Below are 25,936 nucleotides of genomic sequence, written 5' to 3' on the forward strand. Positions count from 1 at the left end.
TTATACGTTAGGATTCTATGAAAACTTCATTCACAGATATTGTAGAGTCGTCAATACGAGTTCGTGGACATGTGGAACGCGAAAATCGGAGTTCGTATGAAGAAGTTATGGCTATTGGAAAAAGTTTCCATTTTGGTTAAATAGGAAAAATATCCTAAAATACCAACTTTCCATTTTCGGAAAGTTTTCTCTCTCCTCTCTCCCAACCCCGGGTTTGCCCCCTCACCTTCGCCAGCGTCGTTCTTCCTCCTCCGGCCACCTTTTGCTTCGATTCCAAAGGGAATCCTGCTCTCCTCAGTCCCCTCTACACATCTGTGGTGGTGATTCATCGTGGGAAGCACCGTAGAAGGCGCTACAAGGCCGGGAAGTTTGTCGACGGCGATGCTTCGAACCAAGATCGGAACTTCCGATTCCGGGCACCATAGCCGGTGTTTCTTGAGGGCTTTTGGAGCCCAGAGGACGTAGATGCTTCTCCCAAGATGGTTTGCAACGATTCAAAGTGTGGAGATCGAATTTTGAAGATTGAAGATCGAATTTCAAAACTTGCGAGGTAAATTCCGACCAAATGGCTTTGATTCAAACTTTATGCTAGTTATGAAAGTTTCAATTGGAGTTGAGATTAAGAACTTTCATGTTGTGAGTTTTGTCAAATTCCGACTTTGGGCTGGTGGCGGTGCCGCCACTGTGGTGGTGTTTTCCGGCGGCTTTCAGCCACCCTGGGGACAGTTTCTATTCCTGATTTCGATCTACTCGTCGATACGAGCATTTCGCTATATAGTTTGTAATTTTTGGAGATCGTTTGAGCATGTTAGGGTTTTAGCATTTTCGATTCGATCGGTTTTCGGTCTGTGAGGATTCGGCCGTTCGATCGACTTGCAGTTTTGTTTTATTGATCGTAGAAGTGTTCCTAGGTTGTTGGATGGTCTCGGGTGAGGATCTGACTGTTGGATAGTCGTGTAATTGTGTTTTGTGAATTGTGTGATTTGTGTTGTATTAAACGCGACCTTGATGTGATTAGGTGATTGACGGAATTGTGTGAGCAGAGTATGGATGATTTTGTGCTTGTCTTGGTTTGTGTGAAGACGCAGCAGGATTTGGAGATGAGTAAATCTCACGGTGTTTCGGTTGATAAAGTAGTTATATTTTAATTTAGTATATTTAATTGTTAGCATGAAAAATCGTATTTATCGAAACAAATTATTTGTTTTAAAATATATGAACTTGATTGACAACGGTTTATGGGTAAGTCAAAACAATGTTTTGATATAAAATGATTTTCGAGAAGTATAATTTATAGAACTATAGTTGGTATTAGTGGTCATTCCTGCATGAATGACTACGTGTATATATATATATATATATATATATATATATATTTACGTGAAATATATCTATGGATGGCGTGACATTGTGATGTGCGTATGAACTGTGAATTATTCAGAATGTGGTTTTGTACGTTTACTCTTTGTGGAAAATTTGTTATATCAGGGGCTTGTTGATTTGTCGAGTTGAAAGAGTAATTGAGTTGGGGTAACATTTTGAGTCATGTGGGATTCTTTGTAAATGTTTTCTAATCTTTGGATCTGGAGTCACAGTGGTGACCATTTTCTGATCTTCGGATCTGGAGTCACAATGGTGACCGTTTTCTGATCTTCAGATCTGGTGTTTATTGGGAGTTGATGGGTGATCATCTACTCTAGTCGAAGTTGATGGGTGATCATCAACTATAGACTTTAGTTTGGAGTTGATGGGTGATTATTGACTTTAGTGTGAGTTGTTTGACTTCTTCATTGATTTTCCTTTTCTTTCTAATTGTTGAATTTTAAAGTAATCTCCTGAACTAAGTTATATGCAGGGATTACTGCCTTTTGAATTGTTTGTTTTAACGTAATCTCCTGAACTAAGTTATATGCAGGGATTACTGCCTTTGTATTGTTTGTTTTAATGTAATCTCATGAACTAAGTTATATGCAGGGATTACTGCCTTTTGTATTGTTTGCTTTAATGTAATCTCTTGAACTAAGTTATATGCAGGAGTTGCTATGATTTGAATTGTGTGCTTTTAGTGATCTCTTGAACTAATTGTCTAAGCAGGGAATTACTGGTTTTATTTACTTTAATGATGTGAGTGCAGTTGTGGTTGAGACTCGTAGAGATTCAAGAAATGTTTTATCACGTCATTGTGGTGATAAATGCTTTATGTTGAGAGGAAAGAAGTGTGATTTCGTGGTTGTGTTTTGTGGAATTAAATGTTGTTGCTTTAATTTATCTCACGAATTGAGAAATTATAAGCATGAGTGACGTGAGTCATTTTAATTGAGTTTACTCATACGAGCTTAAAAAGTTTACCGGGTTTGTTTGTTCAACCCAGTACACTATTCTATGGTGTAGGGTTTATTGTGTAGGTTAGAATATCGATTAATCATCGTCGAAGCTAAGGGGTACGTTCGGTAGCGTGGACGTCAAAGGGTAATCTTAGTTTTAAGTCTTCCGCTGTGTAGTGAGTTGTGGTGGGTGTGTTTACTTATTGAATTGTCATTCAGTTTAAATTGTAAACTATCTGTAAATATGTGACTCTAAAGAACGAGTCGGTATTGACATTGTGAGCTCGGTTTGTTTAGTTGCTTAATTTAAATGAAAAATTTTCTATGTGTTTTTCTTGTACTTGTTAAGTTATCGCGTTTCGGATTTGAATTTATTTATTCAAAATTCAGGGTGTGACATAAATGGGTCATGATGGGTTGACTCGTTGCCTACCTGCTTTTTAATCGTGCGGGTTCAACCCCCTTTATTTCGTGCGGGTTTCGAGTCGTGTTGAAATTGACAGTCCTACGTATACCAAAAGGCAGCCTTTTGGTCAACTCGGGCAAAAAATCAAATGCAACGGGTTGAAATAGTCTAAGGCAAGGTGGTGGGGCCACCTGCCCAACCAATTCAAAAGGCAACTTTTGCCTTCTCAATTGAACGACATGAAATAGTCCCCCACACCCATATTTGTATAAAAAAATTGCTAAATAATGATATCAAGTCATCATCTTCATTCAATTTAAAAAATAAATTAAATTTTTTGGTAGATTCCATGATAGCAACAGTAATTTTTGAACTATGTCGGAAAAAAAAAAGGGTATTTATTTGAAGAAACTCATTGGTAACATATCCCAACAGACAAAAACGGTAACATATATTTTAAATAATAAAAATTACCCTAGAAAAAATTATAAATACACCCCATTGGTGAAATGGGCATTTTCCACACCAAAGTTTTTTCCTAAGCTACAAATCTCTCTTTTGTTCATTGTTTATTTTCCCTTCTCTTCCACTGTGTTCTAAATATGTCTAATACTAATTGGCTTCCTTGTGAAGAAACTCAATTGTGTAGGTCATGGGTACGTTTTACTACATGCTGCATCACGGGCAATCGTCAATCAAAGAACAAGTTATGGGAAAAAAGCTGACCATTTGTGGCTTGGATCCGCTCAATGTCTTCTACACTTTCTTGTTGCCTCTGCAACAGCCACTTGTTCAACTCTTCCATTTGAAGGAGGAGGAATGTGGTGAAGTGTTTGGGTGGAAGAAGTCAGAAGAAATTGAGATGTAGAATGAGGTTGTGTGAGTAGATGATGAAGTATGAGGTCTATTTGTTGTCAATCATTGTACATGTGAAGTTAAAGTAACAACAAGTGGGAGATTTCCATTGGCCGGAAATCTTATCTGAAATCAAAGATATTTTGTTATGAAGATAATTATTTATCTGAAATTCACACGTGTCAAATTGAGATTGGATAAAAACTTGCAAAAATATGAGATATTTTGTCGATAATAATGATTGAAGCATTGACACATGTCATACGTTGATAGACCAACAATTTATCCTAAATCTAATATATGTTTATATTTAAAGATATATGACATGTAATATCCAAAGATAATTCAAAATCTTATCAAAATAGATTTTATATTTAAAATTATACTTTGCCTATTATTATTGCCTTCAACTGCGGCATAAAAAACATGAAGGCAAAGGCAATTCATGTGAATAGTATCAATCTTTATATATTTTCAGCCTATAGGCAATGTCTATTGTTGCATATGCTCTAAGGAGAGGGACACAAGGAGTACTTAAGCTCGTTTGAGCAACAGGTGGGAGGGATAGCCGCTTGGGTAACAACATGTGGTATGCATAAGTGGGATACCTAGACCCAACAACAAGGGGGGAGCCTGAGGTAATAATGGCTATCACAACATCCGCTTGCACCACTGAATGAAGGAGCAAAGCCTTACGGTAGCAATGATGCACCCGAGGTCCAAGAAGCAGCAACAAGAGGCATCGCCTCCAACCCAAGGAGGAACCCTACATCCAGCAGAACCATGCTCCAAAAAACCACACACAATACAAATTCCACGAACATTCAAGAATTTAAATTTTCAATCATTAGCAAAACTCACATAAAATGTTAAACTTTTGTGGAGAATCAAAGGTTTGTGCACATCGTCACCACGATGACACAACCTGAATCATACATCTGCATACGGTGCTCATCCACTTCCAAGACACAACTTAAGATGACAGGACCCGCCCCAGATTTCACCCTGAAATCCGAAGAGGCCCTGCGGGGCCCACCTTAGAAGAAATTCTACAAAAAATTTGACAGAACTTCCCCTAAAAATGGACAACCCAAAACCTGTAGAAAAGCATTTACACTTCTAAATCATCCATCCTTATTCTCCTGGAGCCACCCTGCTCCCTATATCACAACATCTCCCATTTCACAAACAATTCTGATACTTAAGAATATTAATCTCAAGAGTTATCAGAGCAATCTATTTCTTAGGCGTACAAGAAGGTAGAATACAAGATAAACGACCAATACTTTTATAATGCGGAAGCTATGACAGCTATGCCTCAACCCCAAGTACGCTCGACCTCAAGCTAAACTGGCCTGCAAACTGGGCATTTAAAACCGAAGGGCCCAGGGAAAAAACATCTAATATCCGTTAGAGTGAGTGGACAAAAAAATAAGTACTTTCGAATGTATAAGTAAAACTTAATGCTTTCCCAAGTTATTCTCTAAAATCTCGCATGCAGTAACAATCTTGGAAAATACTTTTAATCATCATCTTTACTGCAATCTCTTAAAATCTTATCCTCAATCCTTTTTAAAAATCATTTTCAAGAGGTTCGTTTGATGACTAGAAAGGACTGCTGTCTAGTCATCTCATGCTATCTGGGAGGGACTGCCACCCAGAAGACACATCAGAAGGGATTGCCAACCGGAACAGGAGGCGGTGGATAGAAGGGATTGCCAACTAACCACAGGTAGTTAGAAGGGACTGTCAACTAACTACCTCATGTCATCTGGAAGGGACTGCCAACCAGATGACGCATCGGATGGGACTGCCAACCGGGCTGTAGTCTGGAAGGGACTGCCAACCGGACTGTAGTCTGGAAGGGACTGCCAACCGGACTATTACCTAGAAGGGACTGCCAACTAGGTAACACATGCATGCACTGACTGATAGCCTCCTCAATAAACTGGAAACAACCTCTTTCAATTACTTGCTTCAGGAAAGAAACTCGCAGTTACTTCAACAAAACATTAAAAATTCACCGAAAGCATAACTCAGGATTATCTCGCTAAATCAAACCTCAATATCTCATTAAATCCTCGAAAGCATCCTCGAAAGTATAAATCAAATATCTGTAAATCAATAAATGCTTTTGGAAAGAAAACTCAATCTAACTTCAAGGCTGATAAGTGCGGAGCTCAAAGCTCAATAAATCTTGATAATTCAATTATGCTCAAATATTTGCTAAATCCTTCGTACTCGTATATGTTCATAAAAACTGATATTCGAAATCAATAATTCTCATAATATTTTCTGAATCAGTCACTTCCTGAAAATCATTTCCCAACTCAATAACTCATAAATAATTAGCTTGAAAATCTATTGAAAGCCCTGGGAAAGAAAATCCAATAAAAATCCCGTGACTCATAGAGCATAATAAATCTAGAGAAATCAAGCTCATAAACTCATAATACTCAATAATTCAAATAATAAATTAAACCTCAATCGGAAATTAATAATATACTGCATGCACATTTAATTTAAAATAAAGGGCTAAATACTGGTTAATACCCTGTGGTTTAGGTCCAAAATCAATTCAGTCCCTGGACTTCTAATTTCATCAAAAACACCCCTGCACTTTCAATTTTGATCTAATAGGTCCAATTCGTCAATATTCTATTATGGATTCAAGTTATAGTTGAATTATTTGTTGAAAAAACTATTTATTTTCAATAGTAGGACTCAGTCCTAAATTGACTATGCAGGTCACCTCAACACCACATCATAAAACATAGGCCATATATGAGCCACGTTAACAAGTTAAATAACTCAATTGTCGAAAAACTAACAAATTGGACCTATTATATCAAAATTGAAAGTTCAAGGGTGTTTTTGATGAAATTAGAAGCTCAGGGACTGAATTGATTTTGGACCCAAACTACAAGGTAGTAATTTGTATTTAGCCCTAAAATAAATGTCCACTCATAATACTATTGAGGCGATCACGCATACAAGTTCTTTCGTCGAGCAATAATTCGGTATATCGCCCTGTACACAATTATAATTCGTGAATAACAATCCGGAATAAAATACGATTCCAATGTCCTATTCTCATAAATCAACATTTCTATTTCTTCTCTGATTAAACCAAAACTTCATCATTTGCATCTATTAATTGAAGGTTTCTAGGGCAAAGCTGAGAAAAATCCGATAGTGGAATTCTCATAAATCAATAACCAAACTATTGAACTTCGGAAATTCCGATTAATAACCAAATCTCCTCCAATTTCCACCAAACACGTATCCATAAATTCGTAACAATATATACTACCCACTAAACCAAAACGAACTCACCAGGAACGGCCGGACGCGCCCTCACGCGCCGCCGGTCAACCACCATATCTGGCTACCAAATTTTACCAGCATCAACAACTCAACATTCCAAGCGTCTTTCATAACTATGGCCAAGTCTGAAAATACCTCTAAGTGGCCGAACAATTAAGCAAACCGAAGTAGAGTAAAATTTTCTAATTATGCTTTCTCTCTCCACGCTGCAAATCGCCCCAAGGTATTTGGGGAGCTTCAAGTACGCCTCAAGGCACTTCTAAAAAGCCTGGCTTTGTCGCCGGAGGGGACCGGAATTGAGGTCAACGATCAATTGCTACAGTAAACTCTCACGACTTGGTTCGTCATTTTCCGGCCAAGTTATCATGAGATACCACCGTAGGAGCCACGAGGAGGTCGAGACGAGTCCGTAGCCACCGGTCTTGCGCCGTCAGGTGGCCGGAAGAGAGAGAACACTGGAGTTGCAGATCGCCGAAGGAAGAGAGAAAAACGCGGGGGGAGGAGGAGAGAGAAAGAGAAAAGAAAAGTTAACGGCCAACAGTAGAAATTCAAATATATACTACTTATCGTGAACAGTAACTTTCACATTTTCGCGTATGACTTTCGCATTTGAGCTCTGATTTTTACGTACCACATATGCACGCGCTCGGTTTAACGTCCACTACAACTTTCATGAAGGAAATTTTCTCAAATTTTGACCCGAACAAAAAGTCAACTTTGAGGGCCCCCTAAAATGTCGAAACGGAGCCAAAAAGTAAATGTAAATGTCGTTTACCCATCGAAAGACTTGTAAACTAGTAAATTTAGATTCGGGACGTTACATAAGAGACCACCCACCCTCTGCACCAAGCCTGGAGTAGTGAAAGCCGAAGGTGGGCCATTGATTTGGACCTAAAACCTGAATACCATTGAGCATCACATCTAACTTCATTAAGATGACAATCATAATCTACGAGAACCATTGTTGTAGATCGAAAATACCAAGGGCCCTTGCATAGAACTCGTTGTTTGACGATAGGACCAGTAAAGCAATAGAGAAGACACCATGCATAGGCCAAAGTTGACTAATTGAGGACATCAGTTGCTAGGTATATTATATCAAATATTCATTTTTAAGAAACCTAATCAAGCAACAAAATCTATAAAATCAATTAAGTACAACATATAAACACAAATAATATAAAGGTGAAGATAATTGAAGAGTCAAGCCTGTGAGTACAAGAGAGGCACATCATTTGTTGTCCTAAAGTCGTAGATGCCTTCCTACATGCAAGTTATGACAGTGGTCTACAACTCCAAGATACAACTCTTGAAGTCTCACAAAACATCTAATCTGCTTTGCATGACTAACGGTAAACGGGGGTGCCAAGTGTTTATCGATTACCGAAGGAATAGGAAATATGAATGGAAAGGAGGAAGATGTAGAGTAATATAATGATAGCAATAACAAAGAGCTAGGTTAACTCTTTGTCTCAAGAGAAGAGTATTTATAGAACTCTTCGATCAAAACCCTTTGAAAATAGATGAATATTCAATTTAAATAAATAAAGTTGGGCTAAATACTGGTTACTATCCTGTGGTTTGGGTCCAAAATCAATTCAGTCCCTCAACTTCCAATTTCATCAAAAACACTCATGTACTATAATTTCTCATCTAATAGATCATTCCGTGAATTAAAGCTGTTAAACTGCTGACGTGGCATGCCAACTCAGCTTCGGTGGGGCCTACTTGATAGGTAAAATTCCCAAATTAACCATAGCTCTCATTGAGGTCATCTTCCTTCCTCCTCGCACGTCGAAGCCTCAAGGCTGCCCTGGGCATCAGAAACCCAGATGGAAATCAATTCTTCGCTTGCTATTTGCTGACATCATGCTACCCTCGTCTAAGATATAGTTAAGTAAATAGAAAGCTTTAATGGCAGCTTAATGATTGGTATTGGCTTAAGAATCAAATGGGTTATGGATTATGGCGTCAGTGTATAGAAGCATATTTTTTTTTGGATAAAATCAAACTTATAACCAGCATATTTCAACTTCAATTCTAACACCACAGTTCATCCAAACTGTCGAAAGTACCAAAGAGTAGAATTTCAATTCAAGATTGGGAATTTATCCTCTAGTGCACGACTTGAAAGTTGCCAATTCTATGCTTAACTCCTCATTCGTGGTGGTTCCCAGAATCCAACGGATAAACGAACCGAGGATTGGGGCACATCAAGCTAATATTTCTGGAATTAACACTAGACTCATGCAATTAAATCGGCTGCCGGAGCCGCCGGAAATTGCCACGAACAGCAGGAAAAGTTTCAAGCTTCTCGTCGTCGATTCTCTCTCTAGACTTGACGATTTGATGAATGACGACTAGAGACATGGCGGGGACATTGAGACGAAGCGATTGATGTCGGTGAGCCAACCGGGGGTGGTCAGAATAGGACGTTTTGATCGGACCCAGTCACGGGTCATTGAGCCACCGAGAACAGGTCGAGAGATCTCGAAGACTCTGGGCGTAATGTATAAAAGCATATGATTCAGTTCTTTTATAGCCAAATCTTAACAAGAGGTAATAGAAATGGTACTGAGTAGGAGGAAAGGGAAGGGTATGGGAACATTGGCCAGAGGCTTCTATAATTGCTAAGGACTTTGCGAACCGATCTTCGACTCATCATACTGCTACTCAAAAATAGAGGTTGTAAAACGAAGGCGTTGACTCTATTCAAGACACACAGAAGTCTGAAACCTCCAAAACCTCCTGCAAACAAACAATTATTCAGCTAATACCTCCAAAGCAAAAGCTCGGAGCCCAATGAACGTAGCGATCATCATTTTTCCCTAATTCAATCGATTCGTTTTCGACAAAGAAGATGTCTGATCCAGTTTCCCCAGTTCTTTCAAATTTCTATTCCAAAATGATTTAGATCAATCTTGGTTGTGATTTCGTTTCATGTTCTTTAAAGTTTGAAACTTTCGTTTTGAAAATTAGACTAGTAATTGCGAATTCCCTGTTAATCCGCAGCGGTCATTAAGTCAGCACATTAATTGGGAGAGGTGCTTGGAAAAGGAAGAAGAATCGACCATGGGATATGGCTCCCAACTAACACTTGAGCTCTCTAGGGTTAAATTTAGAATTTTACCTGTCAAGTGGGCCCCACCGAAGCTGAGTTAGCATGCCACGTCAGCTGTTTAACAGCTTTAATTTACAGACATGTGCCCCTTTTAATCGGATTATACATTGTCAATCACATGATATCGATACGTATACTTGGCTCAAGTTAATGTTATTTATGGCCATATGCTTAATATTGATGGGAGCTTCTATTTATACTTCCAAAATTAGTATTTGGACCTCTCTCTTTTTCCAAGTAATAGTTGACGTTGTCAACTCATGTCAAATTACCAATAAAGACATAAAAGAGGGGAGGGGAAAAAACAAAAACAAAAACAAAAGTAAGGAAATACTATATTTGGTAACGGCGCAATACTTGAGGTACCATTTGGGGTTAAAAAAAAAAAATTGTAGGTACCAAAAATATCTTTCGCAATAATTCAGATATCATTTGGAGTTTGTACACAAAAATCAAATTTAAGGACCAAGACCAACTTAGGTAATTAGCATAATGAAACCTAACCGGCCTAAAGTGTGTCATTTTCGGGAAAAAAAATCCAAATTAACCAAATTAGTCGATTTGGTGCGGTCTTTTGGATTTTTCTATTTAGGCCTACCATCATCCCACTAATAATTAAAACAAAAAAAAAATTATAAATACCTTTGGGGATTGTTACACATTCGTGACATAGGTTAGGATCACTTATGCAACTAATTTAATAAGTACTAGATTTACTGGATTTTGCAAGAGTATGATTAAATCACAGAGTAATAATCTTAAAAGTAAATGAGAAAAATGGAAAAGGTAAATTTTGGGTAGGTGAGAATACCGAAAAATCAAACCCGCCAACCACACCGTTCTTGCCTTCTGGAACCCTTGAACCATAAGTTGAGGCGAAATTGAGATGGTATGACATAAAACAGAAGCTCTTAGAGCGTGTTTAGGAGTTTAAATTCCATTAGGATGGTTGAGATGAGAAGTCATATATGCAGAAAGCAAAGAGGTAGAAATGAAGGTGATGCAAACAAACTTAGTATTTCTGGATAATCGAATTAGTGATTTACCAAAGGTACAGATATATGTAACCTTCATTTTTATAATGTGTGTTGTCAGAATTTCAACAATCAACTTTTTTTTTTTTTTAATTTGCCATTTAACATTTTGTTATCATGTCAATATATTTTTGACCACTTATACTTTTCATCAGGTTCTACTCAATAAAAATTTCACTGCATATCCCCAACTCCACAATGGCAATCACAGCTGCTGGGGAAGCAGTGAAAGGCCTTTGCAACAATTCAATAAAATTGAAGCCCATCATCATCGCCCATGTCAATACCTCCAAACAAACAAGGAGGCAACCATTCATCACTTCGGCATTGTTATCTCCAAATAAGCAAGGAGGCAGCTCCATATGATATCACTTTCCATACCACCTCCATTCTCGGGTCTATGCACCAATTCCCTCCAACATCATTATGGCCACCATTAATTGCTGCCTTCAATATTATCTCAATTAATAGCATCACCATGGAAAGGCATATCTAAACTGAACCCCAAATGATTCCCATCTGCTCATTTTAATTCCATCATTAATTGTTAGGGGCAGCTCCATATAATTGGCAGAAATGTTATCATAGCTGCCAAGACATGTATTTGGTTGATGTAGTCCCTCTGTGTCCATTGCACTACTGCTGCTAGAACTTGCAGTCCCCAAATTGTTTTCCCTTTTCTTTATCCAAAGGATGAAACGGAGAATCTGTGGGGTTATGTACAATTTGGCTAATTATGTGTTTATAAGACTTTTCACTCTCAAGAAAACGATACAGAGAAGATTAGCATAGGCCTTGCACAATGATCACATGCATAAATTGAGAAATAGTTTAAACTTTTTTTTTTTAAATTGCATATGTGAATTTTTATTTCTATGGTTCGAATTGAAGCTATTAAGCTTGAGAGTTGTAATATTGGATTTGTAATTTGTTGGTGTAACCTTTTGAGGTGATTTCATATTGTATAATTGTCTTGGGTTTTGAGTAGTTGATTAATTTTCAGTTTGGGATTATTTATAGGAAAATTCGTCCAAACAGTGTCTGAACTTTTCCAGACTATTAATTTTCATACCTATATTTCAAAAAACATCAAAATGGTACCTGACGATTTAAGCCCGACCCAACTTCCGTACCTAGCAACAGTAAAATTGTTAACTCTGTTAACTTTTGAAGGGTATTTTCGTCATTTTACTATTCATCCTCCGATCTCTCTGCAACTTCACCCTTTGTTCTTTCTTCTGGTTTCACTTATCTGCACCTTTCATGCTGTCGATCATAGTATTCCAACTAGTTGTACACCTTTCTATCATCTCATCGAACAATGTCCTCGCCAAAATAATATTCCCTACACGAGTAAGAGAAGAAAACATTGTACTCCATGCAAAACATCTCTCTCAGGCATGTGATCGAACACCTTCTGGGCTTCACCAATTCGTCCCAGCTTCGAATACAAATCAATCAAAGTAGTCTGAACAAACACATGTCTCTTGAGAAAAACAACCATAGAAACAAGTCAAAAAAGAAAACCCAAATCAGATCAACCAAGAAAAGTGAACTGATGATGCCCATTTCACAAAGAGGAGCCTGTCGTCGCCGACGGAGATGTTGGCTTTTCGGTTGATTTCTAGCTTCTCTCTAGAGATACTCGAGAGCTTCGTGGGTCTGATGACTCGGAGAAACACTGGGTGCGAGCTAGGGTCAGGGTTCTTGGAGTACTTGTATTTTCTGCCTGGAATTGAAGGGCTTGAAGGAGACGAAGGCGTGCCTATGGATTGATTTGTATTCGAAGATGGGACGAATTGGTGAAGCCCAGAAGGTGTTCGATCAAATGCCTGAGAGAGATGTTTTGCATGGACTACAATGTTTTCTTCTCTTACTCGTGTAGGGAATATGATTTTGGTGAGAACATTGTTCGATGAGATGATAGAAATTAAGGTGTACAACTAGTTGGAATACTATGATCGATGACATGAAAGGTGCAGAGAAATGAAACCAGAAGAGAGAACAAAGGGTGAAGTTGCAGAGAGATAGGAGGATGAATAGTAAAATGATGAAAATACCCTTCAAAAGTTAACAAAGTTAATGATTTTACTGTTGCTAGGTATGGAAGTTGGGTCGAGCTTAAATCGTCAGGTACCATTTTGATGTTTTTTGAAATATAGGTATGAAAATTAATAGTCTGAAAAAGTTCAGACATTGTTTGGACGAATTTCCCTTATTTATATTAGGTCTAAACTATGAGACTAGATTGAAATGTTCTTCATTTTTGATCATATGGTGGTGAGACTTCGATATTATTGAGTATTCAATTTCTACTCCATCAATGCTTCGGAAAATTGATGAGAATTCTATGATGTCTAATTTTAGACTATGGAGTTGTATAATTGCAAGTATAAAAATCTATGAAAAAGTAAACCAAAGTGTAATACTTTTTTTTTTATTAAATAAATAACTCAAATGCTAGAACTAGTTTTTTGTGAGTCGAACTCACAACCTCCCACTTACGAAGAGGAGACTATAACATCTATTTGAGCCCAAAAGTATTTTTGGCAAGATCCTTTAATGGATTTAGCGTAGCGGGCCGATACCTGCTGCCCAAAAATAAGCCTGCTTAGGTTTGGGTTACAGCTTCGCCCATTCCGTAATCCATAAGGAAAACGAAACCTTATTGGAGTCAAGTAGCAGAGATTGAATAGGAAACTTCAATCAATAATCCTTCTATGGCAAGGAACAGTCGAAACCCTAGTTATAAATACTAGGTTTCAAGGACAGAAAAAATACCTCTCTCGAATCAATCAATCCCAGCGATTACAAAGCCTCTCCAGAGCAAACCTTCAACCTCGTTGAAACCCGGTGACCCCCCGCCAGTCCTAGTCTCCTCGCGAGCCGACTGTCAGCATCACCAGATCAACCCGGCGACCGTGCTTCCAGTCCTAGTCTCCTCGCCAGCTGACTGCCAGTACTACTGCCACCGATACAACCAGCGAAGCAAGGGTAACGCCCTCGCAACCCAGCGAAGCTAAAGTCACGCTTTAGCAAAACCCGTGCTTTCTCCAAACTTCCCAGTGATTGCTCTGCTCAACCTACGACGTTGAGTATCGATTCGGTGACGCGAAGAGATCACATCCAAAGTCCTTATCCGTAAGGCAAGAAGTCCTTTCTCGGAAGGCTAGAGAAGAACCTTGTGGCGAGGTTGGTGCTCTCCTCACCCACAAACGCTTGAAGAAGAAGTCAGGTCAAGGGACTCCCCCGACGACTGCACCCCACGGTGCTGACACGCCTGCGCACACGCCCAAAAGAGACAGTTTGCAAGCCAACTGGTTTCCGCGTCAAACATTTTGGCAAACCCAATGGGACCTATAATAGTGTCTCTTCGTGAACGTAGCCATTGGGAAGTCGAGCGAAAACCCTTACCAAAAGGTTTGCGCTAACTGCTCAAGACACAAGACCTCCAGTTACAGACTGCACTCTCGCGCGGACTGTCGTGGTCTTTCTGAAGAACAAGTGATTCAACGATTCTCTCATCCTGCTCAATCATCCGAAATGTCTACTGAACGGGAAGAGAATCACCCGGCCACTACTGAGGGCCAGAGTGTTACTGCTCAACAAGCTGGCGAGCCTGTTATCACTACCGCTGTTCCTAATACAGTGGAAAGTGGAGGAAGAAAGGCTTTTGTCTCGAAGCCTACCCTTACAGGCTGCTCGCCATACTGTGGCAACACCTCCTCCTCCGCCTCTGGGTCCGGAGTATGTAAGACGTGAAGAGGTCAAGGAGGTGATCAGGCTGGCTAACCCCAGAACCCAAGTGGATGGGGTCTATGAGGGACCTTTCCCGCCTCATGTAATGCTCGCACCCTTTCCCAGGGGGTTATAAAAATATCATTTTTTCTACTTTTTCAGGAGAAGACACAGAGAATGCGGCTACCCATCTGGCCAGGTTTAGGGTACAATGTGGCCAGTACCAGAATGATGACATCTCAAATGCAGGATCTTTGGCACTTCTCTTTCAGGAGCTGCCTTTAGGTGGTTTTCGAAGCTTTGACCGGGAATCGTAGCAGATTGACCCGCGATGGAGAAGTTATTCCGAGAAACCTTTGGGGCCATTGAACCTGAGGTTGACTTGGCTTCTCTCACCCAGATGGCCCAAAGGCCTACAGAGTTTTCTGTGGCCTATCTTCAGCGCTTCCAAATTCAGAAAGCCAAGCTGAATGTCATACTGCCCGAGAAGGAGTTAGTCAAACTAGCGGTCAAAGGTTTGGAACCTCGTCAGTGGAAGAAGCAGCATGGCAGCATGATCCAATCAATGGGAGAGCTCATCACAGAGGTAGGTAGCTTCGAACATCTCCTCAGGGAAACAGATGCAAGGAAGAATGCATCTAAAGGGACATATGTGCCAGGAAAACATCGCACTGTAGCGGCCCTGAGCTACCAGCCGGCCACCTATGACCCTTACTACCATCACCACAATGAAGAAGTGGTTCAGGATGACGATGAGGAAGATGAGAATGATATCGCTACTTACGAGTTGACCGGGAGGAAGAATCCAGCCTTGAAGCAACTGAAGATCTCCAAGGAACCTGTCAAGCTCAAATCAATGGCCTTCACCAAACCTGAGTTTGCGACGTATACTTATGATGCCAATAAGGCACACGAGATTCTGGATGAGATGATCGCCGCGAAGATGGTGAAGACCGACTTAGGACCTTTTCCTCGGCCAGACCAGTTGAAAGGGAAGAAGTACTGCAAATTCCACAACCTGTGGAACCATAATACCGCAAACTATGTGAAGCTCAAAGACCAGATTCAGGTATGGCTTAATAATGGCAGTTTGCAGGTGGAAGCCCCAGTAACGGCGGCAGCGCTCGTAGACTTAAACCCTTTTCCCGACACTGAGATCAACATGGTTGATGTGAACTGGGCTAAGCAAAATCAGAGGAAAACGACCTTGGATTTGCGGACCAAGGGGAGCGAAGGAAAATCTGCCGAGGATGAAACCCCTGCAAAGCAGAAGGCTACAACGGCTGGAAAAGCCTCACCCGTGATCCTATGCTCGCGATGTAAAGAAGAGTGTGGCATCTAAGTGTCACATGAAGAGGTCGAGTAGACATTTCGTTTTGGCTCTCTCCCGCCCATTAAGTGGGCCTCACCATCGTGGAACTATCAACCTTCTAGCCCAAGAGGGAAAGAGAAAATAGAGTCACCACCATCCCCAAAGGACTCCAACTTATTTAGGAAACTGAAAGCAGCCGCGGTCGATCAGAAACAAGTGGAGAAGGCCACGAACGAACGAAAGGACGTTCTAACCAAGCCCTACATCCCACCTGCTCCAGCTGCCACCATCAAGGAAGGAAAGTGGTACACTAGGGAAAAAGGGAAGGTAGTGGAAATAAGCTCTTCCAGGAAAAGGAAACTGCAACGCAGGTTTGTGGGAAGCCAAGCGCGCTCTGGAGGCTCTGGATCAGGGCCTGATCAAGCCTTCGCAATTGGTCAAATCACCGGAGCAGTATCAGAAGGAAATGGAGGCACTCGCTGCTAAGCCATTAGTGGCTCCCCGCAGCCTTCAAAAACAAGCAACAGGGGCAGATAAGCCCAGTGTTTTTTGCAGGATCACCGAAGAAAGGATACCTCCGCCAGCTCGAAACGAGAGTTCTCCGACAAGGCGACCTCATGTCAGGCGCAGATTATTTCTTGAAGAACCAGAAGGTAAACCTTCAGTTTTCGAGAGACTGGGGGGCAAGGAAAAGACTACCTATACTTTACAGTGGAGACCAAAAAGAGTCCAGAGTGTAGTGGTCGCTTCCCCCAAGGTAAGCGCAGAAGGGGAACCGAAACCAGACTCGCCCAAGCAGACACCTGTGGTACAGGAACGCGAGTAGTGTGAGGTTAAAGGCCTTACAGAGGAGTCGTTGGTAGATCGCTTGGCTAAGCAGTTCAACACTGACGCCCCTGTCAAAGAGCCCAAGCTTAATCTGGATGACGACATGGAGGAGACAGATACGGCTGATACGTCCTGCAACATGGTTTACGTCCTTCCCACGCAGTATGCACTGCCGGTCGCCGCTCAGGAATGCCTCGAAACCGAGGAGAACACCGTGCAACCCTTGCAGATCACATCAGCAGTCACGACACCTGTGGAAGAAGCGGTCCTGCTTGAGACGGAGGATGCTCATAGCAAAGAATTCTTCATGAGCTTCACCAAGCCTACACCTGCAATGGTCCAACACATAAGACCTCTATATATAACCACAGAAGTTGGTAGCATCAAGGTTAGCAAGATCATGGTAGATATCGGCGCTGCCGTTAATGTTATCACTACCAGAACCATGCACCTACTCGGAATCAAGAAGGAAAAGATCCAGTCTACGTCCCTCATGCTAAAAAACTTCATAGGGACTATAACAAAGACCCTGGGACTTCTTTTCTTGCGCATCAAGGTTGGCCCGGCTGAGGGAGTTTACGCTTTCTTTGTGACAGATTGCTATGCGGCCTACAGTGCTATTCTAGGCCGAGACTGGATCCATAGGAGCTATTGTGTTTCGTCGACTCTTCATCAGGAGCTCGTTATGTGGAATAGGAAGACAGATAAAGCAAAGGTGATTAAAGTGGATCCTCGTCTATTCCCCGTTTCCGCGAACTATGTAGGTGCCAGGTACTATTTGGAGCCTATCACTCCATTACAGGTCAGTGGAATCGATGACAAAGGTCGCCCCACAGGGGTGACGGCCTCTGAATTGGCACAGTGGGGGCTGACGCTCGCAAAAGAAGGCTTGGAAAGCCTGGCCACGCTGTGCCCAAACCCTTAAATGATTAATGGATTATAACCTTCCAGAGGGAGGGATAGAGGCCTTCCACTCGCTGTACCAAAGACTATCATCGTACTTAGTGGAAAAAGAGGCCTACGATCGGGTCGTGACCTTAGAGCTCGTCCATGAAGAGCTCTCTGACCAGGAACAAGATGCTGAGGTTGATATTCAGCTCGCTCCAGCAGCGCTGGACGATACAGCTCGTAAAGTCAGAGATCCTACTGAGAAAGTCAATCTCGGAACAGCAGATGAGCCTATGGAAGTGGTCATCAGTGCTTACTTAGAGCCTAGCGAGAAACAGAGGCTCATTGATTTATTACATGAATTCAAAGACTGCTTCGTGGAGAAGTATGAGGACATGCCTGGCTTGTCACTGGACTTGGTTTGCCATCAACTACCAACACTCCCTGACAAGAGGCATGTGAAACAAGAGCTGCGACGAATGAATTCCGAAACCCAAGTCCTCGTCAAAGAGGAAGTCAAAAAAATGCATTAATCGGGCATTATCAGGGTAGCCAAGTACAATCAATGGCTATCTAATATCGTGCCAGTTCGCAAGAAGAATGGCAAGATGAGGGTCTGCGTTGACTACAGAGACCTTAATGTCGCTACACCTAAAGACGTCTACCACATGCCGGTCGCGGATATGTTAGTAGACGGCGTAGCAGGACATGAATTATTATCTTTCATGGACGGCACCGTAGGGTATCACCAGATTCTAGTCGCAGAAGAAGACAGACATAAAACGGCGTTCCGTTGTCCTGGCTTCGCGTGTGTTTTTGAATATGTGGTTATGCCTTTTGGACTGAAAAATGCCGGAGCAACGTACCAGAGAGCTATGAACCTGATTTTCCACGACATCCTGGGGAAGATTTTAGAGGTCTACATCGATGACGTAGTTGTGAAATCTCAGAAGAAAGGTGACCACATCACTGATCTCAGGAAGGTATTCGAGCGCATACGGCAACACAAGCTCAGAATGAATCCCGCCAAATGCGTTTTCGGAGTTCAAGCAGGAGATTTTCTGGGTTTCATTGTCCATCAAAGGGGCATTGAGGTCCCTGAAGACAAAGCAATCGCAGTCATCAATGCCACCGCCCCACGGACAAAGAAGGAATTGCAGCGGTTGCTGGGGAAGATCAACTTTCTGAGACGTTTCATCTCTAACTCTGCAGGTAAAATCCAGCCCTTCTCCCCATTGTTGAAACTACAGGGTCAGGCTGAGTTTGTGTGGGAGCCTAAACATCAAGAGGCTTTCGACAGAATCAAGGCCTACCTCGCGAGTCCGCCAGTGCTTGTTCCTCCGAGGGCTGGATTTCCATTGAAGTTATATATATCAGTAGCTGAGGCTTCCATTGGCAGCTTGCTCACCCAGGATGATGAAGAAGGCATCGAACATGCTATTTTCTACCTCAGCAGGACACTTACAAACTGCGAAACCTGGTATACTCCAATGGAAAAGCTGTGCCTTACATTGTACTTCTCCGCATGCAAGTTGCGGCACTAAATGTTATCTTTTACTACTTGCATCATCGCTCAGACCGATTTGGTCAAGTACATGCTATCGCGACCTATCCTGAGAGGCCGCATTGGCAAATGGGTATTGGCCCTGTCCGAATTCTCGCTACATTACGTTCCCCAGAAAGCAGTAAAAGGACAGGCCATCGCAGACTTTCTGGCACATCACCCTACTTTGGATATCCCGGTGGTGAGAGAGTTAGAGATAGCGCCCATAACTACCACTCGACCAGATTTGGCGCGCATTCCAGAGTACGCCATATGGTATCAAGCCACAGTCTCCTTGCAGCCCTGGGTATTTTTTTTTATGGTTCAAGGACTGAAACATTAGCAGGGGCAGGGATTGTCCTGAAAAACCCAGCGGGCGATCATTTCTCTTACTCTTTCCAACTGGAGTTTAAGTGTACAAACAACCAAACTGAGTACGAGGCCCTTATTATTGGCCTAGAAGTCTTACTGGAACTAGGGGTAAGAGATGTTCAGGTCCGCGGCGATTCCTTACTTGTGATAAATCAGCTTCAAGAGAAATACAGATGTGCAAGCTGTTTGCTCGTCCCCTATTTAAATCGCGCCATTGAGTTGCTGGATCAGTTTGATGACTTGGGGTTGGAGTACATCCCTCGCGAGCGCAACTTCGCAGCCAACGAACTCGCTCAATTGGCTACAGGCATTACATTGAAGTACGGGGTTCGCGAGCGCATTCTGAAAGTCGAGTGCCGCACGTTGCCTTCATGGCTCGCACGGCCTGACCCTCCTGATGATCCAGTCATCGCTGTCCTCGAGCCTATTGACATTGATTGGTGCATTCCATTGATCAATTACCTCAAACAGCCAGACCAGACAGCTGACAAGAGGACTCGTTTTCTTGCCTTAAATTACTTCCTCAGGGACGATGAGCTGCTTCGGCGTGGGGAGGATGGCATAGATTTTCGCTTTGCGTATGGCCATGAAGCGAAATGACTAATGCGCGAAGTACATACAAGGATTTGCGGCGCCCATCAAGCGGGACCTAAGATGCGATGGCTCATCAGAAGACACGGGTATTATTGGCCTAGCATTTTGAAGGACTGTATCGCTTTTGCTAAAGGATGCCAAGACTGTCAGGCACACGGTCCGGTCCAGCACATTCCCAATATTCCCTTGCAACCTATCATTAAACCTTAGCCTGCACGAGGCTGGGCATTGGACTTGATTGGAATGATTCACCCCCATTCTTCTCTCCAACATAAGTTCATCATTGTGGCTATTGACTTCTTTACCAAGTGGGTTGAAGCTGAACCGTTGAAGGAGGCTTCTGGTGCCACCATCCGCCAATTCATCTTTCGTAACATTATTTGAAGGTTTGGTATCCCCGAGGTGCTCGTTTCAGACCGGGGGGCAGCTTTCATGGGAGGTCCTGTCGAGCAACTTGTCAACGATTCGGCATCCAGTTTATCCACAGCACTCCATATTATGCTCAGTCCAACGGTCAAGCAGAAACCCGCAACAAGATTATTATTACCCTGTTAAAGAAGATGCTAGTAGAAAACCCTCGACAGTGGCACTACACTTTGTATGAGACACTCTGGGCTTATCGCACCTCCAAGAGGAATCCTACTGCTACCACACCCTATGCACTAATGTTTGGTCATGACGCAGTTTTACCCTTGGAAATCAACGTTCATTCCTTACATGTGCAAGATCAGCACCACTTGATCGGTGAAGATTATGTCCAGGCGATGTGGCAAGAACACGAAGACTTAAGCGAGCAGCGCTTAGCGGCTTTGGATAATTTAGTAATGGAAAAACAGCGTATCGCTCGCGCCTATGATAAGCGGACGCATGGTCGCAGTTACAAAGAGAGAGACCTTGTTTGGAAAGCTTTTTTGCCCTTTGGTGAGAAATTGACTGGTCGCGGTAAGTGGACTCCACGATGGGAAGGCCCTTTTGTTGTTCACCGCATTTTGGAACGTGGCGCTTTCCACCTCATGGATTTGGATGGGGAACTTCATCGCAACCCCATAAACAGGAGATTCCTGAAGAAATATTATCCTAGTGTTTGGGAGTTCGAAGATCCACCGGGCCAACCTTCGTCCCAGACTGTGGGGCAACCATAGTATTCGTTGGCTCGCATCATCTCTGTATTCAGGCCTTCAATTGTGGCCTTAGTCTCATGTGTTTGCTCAGCCTATGAACACTAGGGGGGCAACACTCTACACATTCTCTGTAACATGAGGCCTTCTTGTGAGGCCTTATTTCTGATTAATTTCCAGGCCTTCTTTTGGGGCCTTATTCTTTTGAGGCCTTATTTTTTTGAAGAATTTCCAACTTTTGTTGTATTCCTTGACAATACATGTTAAGAAAATTTAAATACATGGTGGCCTGTACATGAGGCCTTATTTTATAACAATATTTCTTACTTGTGCTCAAAAAACATTCATTCATAGAGTGGCTTTGCGGCCAAAAGTAGTACAAATTGAAACAGTTATATTTACAATTACAAGGCCAAAAGTGGCTTGAAGGATTGTAGATCTGCTATGAGTTTCTTGATCTAGTTGCGGCAAGGAAGATGTGGGCAGTACCGCTGGGACTCTTCCTCTCTTCATCCACATCCTCCTTCGATCTGAGTCGCAGCTGCTCTTATTTGTACCGAAGGAAGAGGGAAGGAAATAATCCATCCCAACCCTTCTAGTTGATTATCCTCCGGGATGGAGATGGTCTTCGGAGAGAGCGTGACTCATAACCACATCTACCTCCAGGGGAAAAACAGAAGCCTCGTAGTCAGACCCTGGAGGTAGGCCGCGGAAGAAGAACAGGCGGCCTCAAAGTGGCCTTCCACCCTTCTCCCTCCTGCTCCACGCAAGCAGTCTGAGAAGAGGGACCCCTCAGAATCTCGTTCTGCCTCGTTAGGAGCGCGACGTGTTCTTCAGTCTAACTGAGACCGGTGAATCTCATCCGAATTTTCAGAGACCAAAGACATGCTGCTGGACCTGAGATTAGGCCATAAGACCTACTCAGGTCTTGAGATTAAGCCATAAGACCTAGGGATTATGAGGCTGAGGGTGAGATCATGAGGAGAAGATTTCAGAAACTGAAGAAAGAGAAGTAAGGATCGCGAAACTATCTCTGGTAAAGCCATGTTTGCTTGTGTTTATCACTTCTCCAAAGTACAGGTATTTATAGGGCTAGTCACAATGGCCTCAGCCGTGTGATGGACAGTTGAAATATTTTCGACGCCATCAATGAGAGTATCAATTGAATTGAATGCAAAGATCTCGGAAATGAAGGCACTTGAAAACGCGTGGGAAGCGGGGCAGTTTTCAAGGAGATAACCGCTTTGTTTCGATATTATCTGTTCAAACCGACTTCAATAGCAATAAAGGTAAGCATTGGACTACTTCAAAAGTCGAACATATATTTAGGCCAGGCAAAGTGGGCTAAATATATTAGATGAATAATAATATTGTTCATACAAAATGGGCCTAATAATAGAGGCCTAAAGCTTGCGGCCAGCATGGGTTAGACGCAGTAGATGTTCGTCTAAGAGAAAACTGGCGTCTGCAGCAGCTCGCTCTGCTTGTCGGGTCGCCTCACGCGCTTGAGAGAGATTCTGAGACAATGCTTCAAAGGCCGCAAGAGGTTGCTCCAGTAAGGGTTCCTCATGTTCAAGGCGTGCCGTCACAACGGTCAATTGTGCTTGAAGATCTTGAATTTGGGACCGAAGGTGATTTTGCGTGATTCGCAAGTCCCTAACAAGGACAACCCTGTCCCCTGAGAAGTCGCGAGAGTTGTCAGCTTGTTGAGTGAGACCTCGATAGTGGGCCTGAGCTTGCCTGAGTTTGCCTGACTTGCGCAGTCGCAGCTGCTCTTTCGTTAATTCGTGGGGGAAGATTCTATAGCAGCTCGTCTATCTCAGTAAACTCGTTTTCAGTAAGGGCTCGCTCGCGATAAAGAACCCTCAAGTATTCCAGAGCTCTGGTGGATGCGCCAGGCAGTAAGATGTTGGGGCTCAGAAGACGTTGGAGTCCCTCCCTGGCCTCATCTATAACTCCGGGAGGGCCACCTCAAGTACTCGAGCAAGCCTTTCCAGTCTGGAAGGAGGCTCAGGCGATGGTACTTCAGCAGCAGCAACATGAGCTCCATGAGGCTCTATAACAGGGGCCGTTTCCGGTTCGGCATTCAACTCTTCTCCCGCTTCAAGAGCATGTGGGGCATGCTCCTGGATCGCCATGCCTTCGCCAGCTGGGCAGCAGGATCAGTGCCAGGTACTTCCGTAGCAATGGCCGCTTCCTTAGTAGGACCAGGATTCTGTGGTTAAGGGAGATCATTAGGGTGCACAAAGAATAAAATAAGGATCAAGGCATTATGCTTGTCAAGAGAATGTACCCCTACAACTGGAGACTCGGGAAGAATGGCCATCGGTACAAGCTCTTGAGCCGCTTCACCGGAGATTGGGCTAGGCGCTATCTGTGTTATGGGATGTGCAGCGATTGGTTCCTCAGGCGTTGCGTCCAAAGGAGTTTATCTTTCTTCCGTTTCAGGCGAGCTGTCATCTATAACCTGTACCGGGATTAAGGCCAATTGTACGTCCCTCTCGATGCTAGCGGGAGGTGGAGGATTATCGGAACCCATGGGCACTTGGGCTTGCGAGGCAGATGTGCCTTCACCAGCGGTCGAAGAGCCTTCTCTAGCTTAGCTGATGGATCGACGACGAACCTGCGAGCAAGGACAGTTATAGGAATGCGCGAAGTGGGAAGTAAATTCTAATTAGGGTTTCCTGTTCTGTACCAGTCGATCAGCAATTAGTTCATCCTCTGCCCAGGGGTCAGTGTGAGGGTCCGAGCGATTGCGCTTGCGAGCCAAGGTAGCATCAACCTACCAAAATTAAAGGATTAGACTTAGCGTGGGGAGAAAGCGCGGTCCTAAGAGTGAAGGGTTCTTACCGTTTGTGAAAGATCGTCATCAGAAGAGGAATCTTCAACCTCAGGTTCCGAGATCACTTTTTTTTGCTTTCCAGACTGGTCGGTGGCTGGAGAAGCATTAACTGCATGGCTGCCAGAAGGTGGCACATTTCCCTGGTACAACAAAGTTTGAGTTAAAAGGAAGAGCGAAAGAAGGAATAAAATGTAAACTAAAGTACTTACATTTTGAGGGGGCTTGCGGATTACGATACCAGTTCGGGCCTGCCGCGAGGCTCGTGCCGGCTGCGGAGCTGGCTCAGCAGGAGATGGAGGTCGTGCAGCGTCTTTAGGGAAGCGATCAAGTATCTCGATATCAGCAGGGTAGGGACATCTCAATTCCCCAAAAATGGTCGCGAAGAGTTCATCATTGCGCTGGCTCCAGCAGTTAACAGAAACTTCTGCCCACCATGCCTCATATTCTTCCTCAGTCCCATCCACAACATCGATGTCTTTAGCCCAATCGGGAAGATCAACCAATGCGGGCATGCTTTGTGCTGGCGCAAGCCCAGAAGGGGGGCCAAATCTGCGCCAAGAGGTGTTGTAGTTCTAGGCATCATACAGCGGGAATGGCACTAGTTGGGCAAGGCCGAACTGGCGAGCGAAATGGTTGGGGGCGTAAAGCTCGTAACTAAGTTCCTCGGCAGCGAGTCTGATATCTAAGCAAGAGATCACGCGGCGAAAGGTCAAGCGCGCACGATCGCTGTGGCGAGGAACCCCAGGAAGGAATCCATTTTCAAGCGGAGGTGGGAATCTTCTACCCAATATTGTGTCGCAGTATGGCATCTCATCCAGGAGATACAGATAGGTAAAGCATTCGGAGTAGGGAGGAGATGAGTACCTTGCCTCGCGGCTGAACCATTGACCCAAGAGTTGGTCGGCCGGTGGAAGCAGTGGAATGTCATCGTGACGGAAGAATGGGAAATAGGTTTGGATCCAGAAGTCCAAGATCCAAAAGGGGCCAGATATGCTAGCCTCAAAGGGATGCATAGTGGCCTGGTACAAAGTGCGACAAAGGGTGCCTAACACCAGTTGCCCGAGCCCGACATTACGACCATTGTAGAGGGCCGTTGCCAGCAAAGTCCAAGTACCAGTGGGCTTGCAAGAAGAAGTGCAGAAGATAAATTTACAGAGCCAATACTCCAAGAAAGCGATCCCGCCGGTCGCATTGTGTTCCCGACTATAATATGACAACCATCGTGGATAAGAACCACTGTGAGCACTGCGACCATGCTGGGCCATGGTCGAGGTGAAGGTGACAGAGTCAAACTGACCGTGTATGTAAGGCTCGCCATCGATGGGTAGGCCGGCGATGGCGAGAATATCCAGCAGGGTGATACTCATTTGACCGAATCGAAAGTCAAAAGTGTTGGTGGCGGTATTCCAGAAACAAAGAAAGGCAGCGAGCGGCGAACAATTGCGGCCGCGCGGAAGATTAAAACAGAGATCGATAGTATGTGTGATACCTGCCGCGTTCCAGAGAGCTAGATCCCGTGTGCGCGTTTCGCGATACCAGGAGAGCTCCGCCGCACTAATGGAGGATGGCCAGTGCCCTATCTTTGCTCGATGATTCTGGGTACCCCAACTTGTGAAATCTCCAAGAGTCCTCCG

The 25,936-nt window shown here is 43.2% G+C and overlaps 1 protein-coding gene and 1 non-coding gene across 2 annotated transcripts; both read left to right on the plus strand.

The window, feature by feature from the left end:
* The first annotated feature begins 11,804 nt into the window (after nt 1-11,804).
* LOC112195561 lies at nt 11,805-11,908 on the plus strand. The gene has a single exon (XR_002934621.1). It is a non-coding gene; the product is annotated as a U6 spliceosomal RNA (small nuclear RNA).
* A 7,558-nt stretch (nt 11,909-19,466) lies between these two features.
* LOC121052285 lies at nt 19,467-20,348 on the plus strand. Its single transcript, XM_040516998.1, has one exon. The coding sequence runs from the start codon at nt 19,467-19,469 to the stop codon at nt 20,346-20,348; it is 882 nt and encodes a 293-aa protein (XP_040372932.1).
* Nucleotides 20,349-25,936: the final 5,588 nt, after the last annotated feature.

The sequence above is a fragment of the Rosa chinensis genome, chromosome 3, assembly GCF_002994745.2.
Source record: "Rosa chinensis cultivar Old Blush chromosome 3, RchiOBHm-V2, whole genome shotgun sequence".
In the NCBI taxonomy this organism is placed as follows: Eukaryota; Viridiplantae; Streptophyta; class Magnoliopsida; order Rosales; family Rosaceae; genus Rosa; species Rosa chinensis.

Bases quoted from the DNA above. Each gene is read 5' to 3' on its own strand.
- LOC121052285 (XM_040516998.1), top strand. From the start codon at position 19,467: ATGGGTATTGGCCCTGTCCGAATTCTCGCTACATTACGTTCCCCAGAA.